General features: G+C 36.4%; 1 protein-coding gene across 4 annotated transcripts in view; it reads left to right on the top strand.

The window, feature by feature from the left end:
- The window catches only part of KHDRBS2 (KH RNA binding domain containing, signal transduction associated 2), a 366426-nt gene that overhangs the window by 113203 nt on the left and 240344 nt on the right, over nt 1–12879 (top strand). For all 4 annotated transcript variants that reach the window (XM_039380435.1, XM_039380437.1, XM_039380434.1 and 1 more), the window contains exon 3: nt 6296–6412. In XM_039380435.1, the coding sequence (XP_039236369.1) occupies nt 6296–6412 (117 nt within the window). The remainder of the gene's footprint in view (nt 1–6295; nt 6413–12879) is intronic.

Below are 12879 nucleotides of genomic sequence, written 5' to 3'. Positions count from 1 at the left end.
TTAGAATAGGGCTGAATTTAGAAAGATTCCTCCCCAACTCACCCACCCGCGCTCCTTCCCATGAATAATGAAAGGATTTTATGAGGATAAGTAGCTCTGAAAAAGGAATGACACTTTGTCTCCCCATGAAGGAACTGATAGCAATGGTGAATAGAACACACTGAGAAATAACAAACCTGTTTCATGTTGTCAAGCCTGGACTATTTCTGTTTTGCTGCTTCTAGAAGAAATTAATTTCTTCTCCTACTTCAGGGCTTTGTTCTGCTTTATCTTACAGCTGGAAACATTTGTCTTATCCCATTCCCTATTTATCTAGGTTTTTTACTGTTATGAACACTGATCTGTGTATAAAACAGAAACAGTCACTGACACAAACACTTTTTTGGAATGGTAAGTATATTCCTTGTTTCTGCTTATAAAACCCTATTAAATTTGTGTTTATAAATAAGAAATGTTACAGTTGTAGTAGACATATATTTGGGCTACATCAAACAGGGAAGCAAATACTCTTCTAAATGTAAACATGCATTTTATACTAGTCATTGTAGTTAGCTTGAGGCTTGAATGTTAATGCTGTAAACTATGTGTTAGATTTTTTGTACCTATGATTTGCTGTCCTGAGGTAGTAAAAAATTCTTACTAATATTAAATAGTTTTCAATCTTGAAAGAATAGGAGGTTAGAGCTTTATGTTGCAACATAACAGCTAGTAATATTATTCTTTGCTTAATTGGTTACCAACACTTTTGCCCCTGTGTGCAAAGGGAGGTAGGGAGAAGGATAAGTGTGCTTTTATGGGGGAGCACTTAATCCTGCTATGTAGTGGAGTAACTTCTGATGTACTTCTAATGGTGCCATGTGGCCAGGCAGGTAGGACTGTGTGTGTGAGTGTTCTCAGCCTGAGACTGCTGCTGGCTTTGGGGAGCCCCCTGCCAGACACCCCTCACACCTCACCAGACCTTACACCCTGTGTCCCAGCTCTTGGGAGGTTCACAGTGTACCTCGGCGCACACAGGCAGATCAGCACTGCCAGCCCACCTCTGTGATGAGTCTTGCTAGAGAACTGACCATGTCTTTGCTTATTCAAAGGCCAGTTTATGACATACTGAGAATAAAATGAGTCCCATGTAGACAACCAAGGTAAGGATCAATGGTTGATTACAATTCTTCGCAGTAAAAGATGAGGTAGTGATGTAAGTCAACAGAGTCAACAGCTTCTATCATCCCAGATGTCTCAGCCCCATTTGTAGCTGTCAGGGTGAACTCCTCCCAAGAGGGCTCCAGTGCCGGGTGCTAAGAGCATTTAAGTGCAGCTACAGTTTCTCTAGAGCACAAGTTCACTATCTTTGTTTTTCCCATCCTTCATACAACGCGGACACAATAGTGAAACTGTGTCTGTCTTTGATGCCCACTTCAAAGTTGAAGCTCCTGTAGTGCTTGTCTCCTAGACAATTTACTTTAACATGCCATAGAGAGAAGAAACTTTCCCCTGAATTTGCAACGTGATATAAATCAGATGTTTTGTAAATATCAACTTCAAAATGTGTGTGTGTGTTTAATTTCAATTCTGTAGTCATTGAGGAGCCACAAGATGATTAGAGGGATGGACCCCCTCTCATAGAGAAGAGGCTGAGAGAATTGGGTTTGTTCAGCCTGGAAAAAAGAAGGCTTGGGGTTACGTAATTGCAGCCTTCCAGTAGGAAGGGAACCTACAAGAAAGATGTAGAGGGACTTTTTACAAGGACATGTAGTGACTGAACAAGGAAGAATGATTCAAACTAAAAGAGAGTAGGTTTACATTAGATATTAGGCTAAAATTCTTTGCTGTGAAGGTCATGAGGCACTGAAACAGGTTGCCCAGAGAAGCAGGGGCTGCCCCATCCTTGGAAATGATCAAGGCCGGACTGGATGGGACTTTGGGCAACCTGGTCTAGTGAGAGGTGTCCCTGCCCATGGCAGGGGTTTGGAACTAGATGGTCTTTAAGATCCCTTCCAACCCAAACCATTCTATAATTCTGCTGATATTGTGACTTCTGAGAGCAATGCTTGACACATATCAAAGGAGGTAGGTTCAAGCATGGCAATGAGAATAAATGCATGTGGCAATCTTCTTGAGGTGCTGCAGAACACTTCAGACTATTACAACATTGTCAGTTGTAGGATATATTTTAAGAACTGGTTAATGCATGTCCACATGCTGTGTTCACAGCACAGGTTATAATTAATCTCTAGCATTTCATAAAAAACATATTTACACTGGGAGACAGACTACCTGTCCTGTGGTCCAGCTTGACAACACCTGGTTAGTTTTAGGGATTCTTTTCTCAGTGTCTTAGCCCAGAACAAGTGAGGTCTGTTGATGTGCAGCGTGTTTTATTGCAAGGGGATTTAATGATGAACAAATCTGTGATTATATATGTATTCATGCATGGAGCACAACCCTAAGCTTTTGACTAACATAGGCAGATTTTTATTCTAAGAAATTTCATATAATTAATTCTTAAGACTTCTCCATGTTATGTATACTTTTTGGGTATCTAAATCCTTGGTTTTAAGTATTCATCCCTAGCATATACAGTTGAACAGAATGTCTCACACTGTCAGTAAGTTTTCTTTGTGTGTAAGCACGAAGCCATCCAGACAGATAGCAACAGCACAGTTAGCGGAAAGGGAGGAATTTCTATGTTTCCACATGTGCAGTATAACTTCTGGCTATTTCCATATGAATATTAAAAAAAAAAAAGTTTTATGAACAAAACTTTGATGAAAACTGAGAAACTGGAGTGTTGGCTTTGGGCACCTTTACAGTCTGATTGCTTGTAAGGAGTGAAGTGTGAAAGTAATCAGGATGCAGATAAATCTAGTGAAACTGTGTGTATGTATAGGTTGGGGAAGATGTTGGGGAGATTTGACTGTAGTTACTGGAAAGATCTATTGAGCTACATTGTCTGTCAGGTTTTGTTTTGCACAGGAGAAGGTTTATTGCACAGTTGTTGACGCATGGAACATCATATGCATTTGATTATAAGTGAAGCATCTCCTGCTTTCTTCTGATCATTTTCTTCTGAAGGCATGCATCTTCTCTCCCAGACAAATTATAGAAAAATCTAAGAAAATAATGTACAAAATCTTTTTCATAAACCAGGAAGGGTTTCTGCAAGAAGACAGAAAGCCTAGCTCATGTTCATAAACAAGATTGAAAAGTTAAGTCTCCTGTAAAAACATCTAGTATCACAACAGTAACCATGTTTTTCAAGTGGAAGTCAGTTTGCTCCCCAGCAATGAAAGCTTTCTGTTAATACTCTGTCTTCTATATATCAGCATTTCTCACCTATCCTCTCCTAATATGACCAGATATTATCCCAGAGACTTAGAGCTACTATTATTTGGAGAAAATTTGTACACATGGCAGAATTGGATTGGAACTGAGATTGCATTATAAGATCTGCAGTTACAGCTGCTGTACCAGGAGTGTGTTTGTGGGCAAGGCTCATCATTAAATGCAGTCGAACTGCCTGAGTTTCCATGTTTTTCTTCACTGTCTCTATACTACCTAGGTTGTGTGTGCATGTGTGGGGCTGTAACTGGAGCTTAAGACTTCCAATAGTAAAATTGGTTCTACTCAGGTCCTTGTCCAGCATATCTTAATAAAAAAAAAGGAATGAAGTTGTGTTTCAAATTTCTTACAGTTTGTGCTGTTCACTAAAACTTTCTATTTCTTATGGGCTGGTTTTACCTATATGTGAATATAAAGGATATAATTTTTCACAAGTTATTAAGTCAAATTTATTCTATCAGTAGTTTCAGAGTTTGGGGAGTTTTGTGATTATAGATGGTACTGAGGATAGCCAGTGGTCCCAAACTGACACTGGTAATACCAGGCACAACAGTAGAACGGCTGCTATAGTGCCCTGGTTTTTCTTCAACTTTAGACAAAACCAAACTAAGAACAATTCAGTTTTTCAGTTGTAAATAACTGCTTGCTTCCTGATATGTGTTTTGTAGATAGTGGATGAAATGTGAGTGCCTGTCTGCTGTATAATCAATAGAATTAAAATCCCCAGCCACTTATTTCCTGTGAAGTGATTAAAATCCACTTAGTACATAACATAGTTTGTGCTGGCCATACCACTCCTTTGCAGCAATATGTCAAAGTAATGATTAGACAGTTTATGAAGTACTTAAATATAAATGGTCAACATAAATCTTCATAGAGTGTATTTTAATAGTTTTATTCCATTCAGGGAACAAACATAGTCAAGCTTTGGCTGGCCTCCTCATAATTTCCTCCAAACTTACATACCGTTATAGCTCTTTCAGCTTTCAACGGGCAACTTTTCTTAATACTAAGAGACATTAAAACGATACAGTAGGACATGGTTCTTGCCTGATGGGTGAAGTATAAGTGGCACAAAAAATTTGGTGTTGTAAGTAGTGGCATCCCCCATTTCTGCGTATAAGGGAGTCCCTACAGAGAAACAAAAGCTTTGCTCTTTGCTCAGCCATCTCTGAAAAATCTCTGTGTACATGGGATATGTAATTTTTGAAATCTTACTTCTATCAATAGTTTAAGTCTACAGTCTGTTATTAAAGTCAAAATTCAGTCCTTGACATTTCTTTCTCAGTGTTTGTTTTATTTTCATACAAAATTTAATAATCAATTTGAAGCCAACAACAACTTCTAAGCCAAGTTTTCCCTGGCAGAAGCATAGCTACTATAGTTTGAAGACACAGGATTGTTGATACCTTGATAGCCACATCATCTCTAAATCCTACCCCATTTTGAAGAGTTGATAACTTTTATTAAGTCAACAGGTAGAACTGGAAAAAAGTACAAGCACACAAGCTTGAAAAATCTGGTTTTGGAATTTCAAAGCTTGCTGGATTTTCGTGCACTTACTACTTCCCCCATAGACACGTTATCTTGCAGAAATCAGTTATTTTGGTTTAGGTGGCAGTAGATTTCACCTTATGTATTTATTTTTCCTGTGATTACATATGATTTTATTAGATAGTCTAACCAATATTTGAAGGAAGTGATTTGTAATTAGGACACTGGACTGAAAGCCAGCTTGGGGTTTGGGGTATCTGGTGTGATTCAGAGCTTGGGTGTTACTAACATAGCTGGTGCATTTTGTGTTGTTACATTCTTCTGGCTAAAGTGGAAACAAGAATATTTCCCCATTTTTTCCATTTTGAAAACAGAAGGTAATGCAAAACAAGATATAACATCTTTTTAGACATTTGTGAGTATTTTGGTCAGCAGCATATTCCTCATTTGTATTTCTTATTGTCATGTTCTTTGTCTCTGAAAAAAACTCAAGGAAGTCCTGATACAATTACACTCCTTCTTCCTTGGCTAGGCTTATTTTTTGGTGAAAGTTGTAAGATCAGAATACTGCCTCTTCAGATTTGAACGTAATTTAGAAACATCTTAAGCAAGTGCTGACGATTCCCAGTCAACTTCCGAAGACAACGTACCGTAGAATTTTTAAAAGATGTTGGAAATAATAAAAAATAATAAATTGAAGAGACTGTTAATTACAGAATAAACAAATTACTGAATAAACTCACCCCTTTTTGATAGTTTGTGTCAACATAACATTAACACCTCATTTATTTTTTGTTCTGTCCTCTGATTTTCATGTAGACATGTCTTCATACAGAAAAACCAGTGTTTTATGTGTCACATCAAGTCTCCAGTGCTTAAGAATATTAGCAGTGTGGCAGGCAAAGCCCAGTGTTCTACAAAATCCTCTCAGAAAATGCCCATGAATATCTACTGTGATCTATTGATTGTGATTTGTTCTGGTATTGGCAAAACAGATATTTGAACTGATACACAAAACAATGCTTATTTTAAACTCAATGTGCGAAGCATCAATTCCTAAAAATCCACGTAAAGCTCTAAGTTTTCAGAATATATTCCTTGCCAATAAAGCTGGCTGACTTGGGAAAAAACTTAAACATTCACTGCATTTCACCGGGACCATCTCGTGAGTAAATTTCTTGTTTAGCAGTTGCTAAACTTAAGCAACCACTGACCTGTTAGTCCTAGAGAGAAGCCTCCTGGACTTCAAATAAACCATGAATACTTTTACTGTTTTTCACACTAGATAAGAGGATACCTTGGTTCTCCAGTCTTGTATCCCATGAATTAGGCTCAGAGCTAAGTAGAAGTATTTATTTTAAAGGAAAGTAAAATTTTCTTTTTTAATCCATTTGTTTATAAAGATTTATTAAATTTTTGGAAAATTACCTGTTGGTCTAAAAGAGTTCTCTTATTTGCTTTGTAGTTCAATTTTGTTGGGAAATTGCTTGGACCAAGAGGAAACTCTTTAAAGAGGTTACAAGAAGAAACAGGTGCAAAAATGTCCATCCTGGGAAAAGGATCCATGAGGGATAAAGCTAAGGTACTGTATCTGGATTCTGGTTGCAATTAGTGTTGAAACATATGTTGCTTTAGGTTTTATACTGTCTACTTAGTAATGACTCAATTAAAAGGCCTATAATAGACTTCGACTCCATGGCTAGTTTGTTTTTTACCAAGTTACATCAATTGCTTAAATATAATTTTTCTCTTACTATGCCAACCTTGCTTAGATCTCCACAGTTGCTATATTACCATTGTTATTTAAATAATTCACCTAAAAGAGAAACCAACTTAAAGTTCACTTGTTCTGAGAGAAGTCTGTTTTTCCTGAGAAAGTGCAGCTTGTATACATTACTGCTGTAATATTGGTATACATAAATAGGTTTTCTCTTTTTTTCTGTTTCTTTAGAGATCAGATTTTTAAAAAATATTGGCTGTTTATCCAGGGCATAGTTCTAAAAGAAGATTAAAAAGTGGATGTTTTGCTTAAATGTGTATAAAAATACACTGTAGATAAAAGAAAAAAAAGCAGTTTTGAATCACAGCCTGGTTAATGCACCTGAGTAATAATTTGCAGGTAAGTGTTGTTGCCCTTCAGCCACCTGCCCCCACTTTATATACTGAGCATGATGTTCTGTGGTATGGAATACCCCTTTGGCCAGTTTGGGTCCTGGCTGTGCTCCCCCCTGGCTTCTTGTGCAGCTCCTCGCTGGCAGAGCACAGGAAACTGAAAAGTCCTTGACTTAAGCACTACTTAGCAACAACCAAAACATTAGTTTGTTATCAATATTATTCTCTTACTAAATCCCAAACACAATAGGGTACCAACCTCTAGGAAAAAATTTAACTATCCTAGCCCAAACCAGGACATTAAGGAAACTTCATATATATATATGATCCAAAGAACAAGTACTATTTGTGTTGCGATGTCTTCCTTTACATTCTGTAGAAGAGCAGTCAACACAGAAATAAAGACTGCTAATTTCACTATATTTTAACTGTATATGGCTTTCAGTAATTTTGAGCAGTATTTTGCTTTCCTGTCTGTTGCCTCTGTCATTCATCTCTCTAGCTAAAATAATGAAAGCAATAACATGCCAGAATAAAGAAAAAACTAATCAAAATTTTATGGTTGGCATTATTTGGTCTTGGTAATGTGTATCAGCAGTCACATAGGCATTATGAGGTCTCCAACTGCAATATTGAAAAAAAATCCACAAAACAGACAAATTAGGCACACGGAACGTATTTCATTTTTTCAGAGTTTTCTTTGTGACATTGACCACAGTGACAATTCAGTTACAATTATAAGATAAATCTTGAATACGCTACCGATTTTTTTCCAGGTATTGACAGGTAAAATATTTTAATTACTTCTGGCTAACTTGTGGAATTATAAGAAATGTTTCCCTGGATAAGCGAATGCATGTGCTGCTAAGTAGCAATAATTTACACCAGTACTACATCTGCTAGCTCTATTCTCAGCCACCCACTCAGATTATTATTGCCAAGAACAGCAATTGTCCAAACAGAGGAGTGTAAAGATGTTTAAACACACATTATTAGATAGACTAAGTCTTCTGATTTTGAGATTGGTCACTCTTCTGATCATATAATTTGAATTTCATCTCATGATAATGCAGAGTTCCAGTGTGACTGTTGTTACATTTACTCATGAGTATGTCATCAAAAACATAATTTAGGGTATATTTTTTTCCTCTTCATAGAGTATTTATTCCTTAAGAATAGTCTGAAGTTGAGTATGAACTTCATGGAAACTCATTCATATGAGGGTGGTGTAAAAAATTAAGTTCTAGAGTAAGATGGCATTAAATATTGCAGTCATGAAAGCAACTTTTGTAGAGAATGGCTTATAAGTGACTTATCTTAATCCAATTTAGACATTACTGACTCAAAAGAAAACAAAATTCCCATGCAATTACAATGAGAGATAGGGATTATCTGATCCATGTACATCATTGTTACCAGTTCTAAGCAAAAAAGTGTGAGAATGATCTTGGGATGGGTAATAATTACAATTAGCATTTCAGAGAAGCTGTTCTAATTTGAAATACTGGTAAAATGTAGAGAAAATAAGTTTGACTGTGAGCATAAATAATGGTGTGAATTGCTACATTGCTAAGCAAAATACAACTTACTCTGGTTAAAATGGTTTTCTTGTCATAAAAAAAGCCAACTAGTCTCATTTTTGCAGTACTTTTTTCCTGATTTAAATGCGAATTACCAAAGTCTGGAGGGTTTTTGCGGTTATTTTGTACCATATGAGAAATCAGGTTATGTATATTGGCTGATGAATCTTTGTTTTGGAGGAATATTCAAGAAAAATCTCTGTCATTTCTCTCTGTAAACTAGAATTTCCTTAAGGCTGAATCATAATAGTCCCCTCCAGTCCAGTGCAACTGGATGCTGAGCTGCATCAGAGCAGCAGAAACAGAATTTCTGCTGGAAAGTATTAAATACATTTATGCCCTCAAGCTCTGGAAGCTGAAGTGTTCAAAAAGAACAGATCCACTGATACGAGGCTTTTCAGTGCCAAAATAACAATAGGGAAGTGCTTGGCTCAACAGTGAACCACTCTGGCCATAATCAGTAATTTTTGTCATATGAAAGGGCAGTTTCCATGTCTGGGAAGCTGCCTCTGTCAAGGGAGATATATCTGCTTTTCAGAATTTCCTTATCTTTTTTTAAAGAAATCTGTGGGTAAATTTTAGAGACTAAATTATTTAGGCTGTTCCTTCCAGAGCCACAGGGAATGCTTATTGAGTGACTTGAGATTTCTGAGTATCCGCTGTGCTTACGGTGTGGGAACAGGACAGATTAATTTGAAAAGGCAATGCAACTTACTTAAAATGTATATTATGAACAGCTCCAATTATGCAAAAAATACCACAGAGCTAATGTATGTGTCACAGAAAGTTGTGTTAGAAATTATTGAAGAGATGCTGAAGGATAACTGCATCAGTTTTGTGCAATGTTATCTGGGGTATAAGGAAAACTTATGATTCTTCCAGAGTGGCTAATGTGAGTACTTAAATCTCTGTGCTGAAGTTAATGCCACTTGCTCAACAGAAATTTAGTGTTCCATAACAGGAGAAAGATCCTACGGTATTCTGACAGGAAAGACAAGCACTGTCATGAGATGTGAAAGTCCATCCACTAGGCGTAGCAGATGCTGCTGCTGCCTTTTAAATACTTCTTACCCTTGATTTGGCATGCAAAAATGTAGCTAAAATTTGAAGTCTTTATTAGCTGAAGAACTACCGTGTATTTTTAAATCATAGAGAAGGTATTGTTCAATATAATGAGCATAGCCATGACCACTGAGAATTGTGCCCAGTGTGAGGGCACAACCATTTTCTAATGTGTTTTTGGAACAGGTTGAGCTCTCACTGTCTTGCTGGTTTATATGCTGCCACTAAAGGTTGTCTTTCCTGTAGTAATATAGTATTATAAATATGCAAATACATTTTTCAGAACAGGTAGTGATGAGATTAAGCATAGTCATGTTGATTTGCTTAGCTCTTGGTTCTTTTCCATTTCTTTTTCTTCTTTTTGCAAACAGCATGGGAGGTGATTGTAAAGTTAAACAATCAAACTGAAGTGACAGGAGAAATCTCATTACAAGTGGAATGAATTGATTGCTTTCATACACAGATGCAGATTTTCTCCTTTTCAACCATGCAATGAATGTTTTTCACTGTGCCATTAAAAAAAATAAGATGCATGCAGTGTCTGGAATAGCTTTTTGTTACATGAATTATAGCAGCAAGAGCATGGATTCTCTTTTAAAGAATCAGAAAAATATGTAGCAATGTTTCTTAAACACTTATACTTCTTTAACTAGTTACCTGCCAGTTTCATAGAATAGAACAGTCTTGGGGCTTGCACCATTTCTCCATACTCCCTAGTTTTAGATTATTTATCTGAGTGATATTTTTTTACATAATATGCATAATCTGATGTTTGTGTTTTTTGAACTTCAGAACATCATATCTGAGAAAGCAAAATGGCAATGATTTCATGCAGATGAGAGTGAAATGAAAATTTTTGTAGGAAAACCAAGAACATTTAGGGCCAGAGATAAAATACCACACTGGTGTCATTAGAACTGCTTTTAAGAGCTGCATGACTGAAGATTGCTGGAGCTTGGGGAGAGTATGTGGGAAGAGTCAAAAACATACTCCCCCTCTTCCATGTTTCCCTAAGAACCCTCTAGTGACTGGACAGAAAATACTGCTCTAAGGGGCACTGGGACCTCACCCTTAATAACGTGTGAGAACAGATCAACAGCATTAACCATGGTCCACCTGTGGTATTTGCCTGCAACATGACATCCTTGCTTTTTGTTACAGTTTTTTCCAGAGGTGAGCTATCCAGAGTAGACGAGACAGTATATGGTGAGGCTTGCCTAGAATGCCTCTATGTATCATTATAATACTAATTAATTAGTATGGGTAGTGCTAGTAAAAGAGAGCAAATGAAGGCCAGAGTAATAACTGAAATGGTGAATGAGGCATAGAATAAGCAAAAATGTGTTGAAAAAGGGAAGAGGACTGGCTTGAAAGAAAACCAAATGGTAGGAATAAATTCTTCACAGAATAAAATCTCTTCCTTTTACAGAATTTTATCTTTTGTCTTTCTCATTGCATGTGTAACCTTATGGTGAGAACGTTCGAAGTAAAAGATGATAGAAATCTTCCAGTGAACACAAAATTATATAGAAAAGAGGTATTTGGAGGCTTCAAAATTCTTGAACAAAGAAAGGTTGTGAGAGAAATGTTGAATGTGTGCAAGTGTTGTAGCTGAAAATTGTTAGGGTAAAATGTTGTTCTTTCTTTTTTTATTTGAAAGAAAAATTTTATTGAAAAATTAACCTAGGTGATTATGTTTGAGAGAGCAGAATAATATAAGAACAATAGAATGTTTTGATTTTGATTTGAGAACATTGTGTTACCCAGAGAAAGATTTTTGGTTACTTTCATTTTGTTAAAAAAATGAAAAATGGATTTTTAACCTGCTTATCTTTCCCTGAAAGCTCATTGTTCATCACCTGTGAAACACTTGCAAGACATAAAAGTTTTTTAAGCTGAAGAGGCTCATATTGTCCTTGCAGAAGTCGCACACAACCCCAAACATAGTTTTGAATCACATTTTGCGTACATAAAGCAGAATTTGGAAATTAATGTGTGTCCTGATAACAAGATTCTATATTAGACAAAAGAAAACTGAAACATCAGTTACTACAGTAGCACATTTGGTGTCAACCACACATGAAGGAAAATGTAAGTCATAGTGCCTGCATTAAATCTTCTGAATACTGATGTATAGTTGCCATCCCAATTTAAAGCCTTTTTGCCTAGAGAAATTCTGTCAGCACCAATTCCTGTTTAGCACACTTTCTGTTTATTACCCATTTCTCTCATTGCTTAAACTTCCACTTACTTATGTCTTTTGTCCTGGCTATTGGAAGGTTGCTGTTATTAAAGATTCCTGTTGCTTTTCTATAAAACGTGAAAAGTTAGAGAACAAACTTGCACTGCAGCTTTGAAAAATCACATAAACTACTTGTCTGTGACTGTGTTTATCAGCTGAGTGAACTTTTAGCTTCCTCCTTCTTCAAGTTTCAGTTGATGTTAAAATAAGTTATCAAGGAAAGTAGGTTCCATCCAGAAGAGTTAGTTGCAGTTAAGCTATCTATCTACCTTTCATTAATCTGTGGGTTAGATACTTTCCAAAGAAGGACTACTGCCACTGGACAACAGCTTGTCCCATTAAACAGAATTTGTTGTACTACCTTTTCTTTTTAAAAAATACCAAGTGTTAAGAACTTGTTTGCAACTAAAAAGATCTGAAATCAGCACACAGAGAATCTACTGATATTCAATTATTAGCATATTGACTTTAGGGTGGTTTTTAACAGCTGTATTATGTGAGTACCTTAAAAAAGATTTTGAAAATATGAAATAGTTGCAGTGCACACTGGTCTGTTCCCGGTAAATACTAAGGGCCCCTAGTTCAGTCCTGCAACGTTTAAATAAATGCTTAAATATCTTACAGGATTAAGTCCATACATATAATGTGAATAGCACCCAATAGCTTTTTGGTTTGAAGCACATGTTTTTTCATTAGATCATGTCTAACACGGGTGTAGTGTCCCAATAGCGGAGAGTTAATTCTCTGATAAGATAGATTCTCCTGACTTCGTTGGTTTTTCAAGAAGATTATAAATAGTTGCTCATCTAACCCACAAAGGAAGAAAAAAGCTGCAGGTTTTGTCTAGCAGAAGTTGTGATCCAAGTATTGCATTGTATTCTTTCCCAATCCTATTGCTTTACTTGAATATGAGATCAGAAGTTTATCTTTAATGTCCAGAGTTTTAAAAGCCTTTGAGTGTTACTGCATGTTGTAATGTTTAAGCTCATGCAGTATGGTTACATATATTTTTTAGCAAGTGAGAGTGTCAGCATTCTCAAAAAGAATAAGAAA

This window comes from Pipra filicauda, unplaced genomic scaffold, assembly GCF_003945595.2.
Source record: "Pipra filicauda isolate LSUMZ 115617 unplaced genomic scaffold, ASM394559v2 scaffold195_size2193078_pilon, whole genome shotgun sequence".
Classification (NCBI taxonomy): domain Eukaryota; kingdom Metazoa; phylum Chordata; class Aves; order Passeriformes; family Pipridae; genus Pipra; species Pipra filicauda.
Note: the sequence above shows the minus strand (reverse complement) of the source record. Positions and strands in the feature narration are given on the sequence as shown.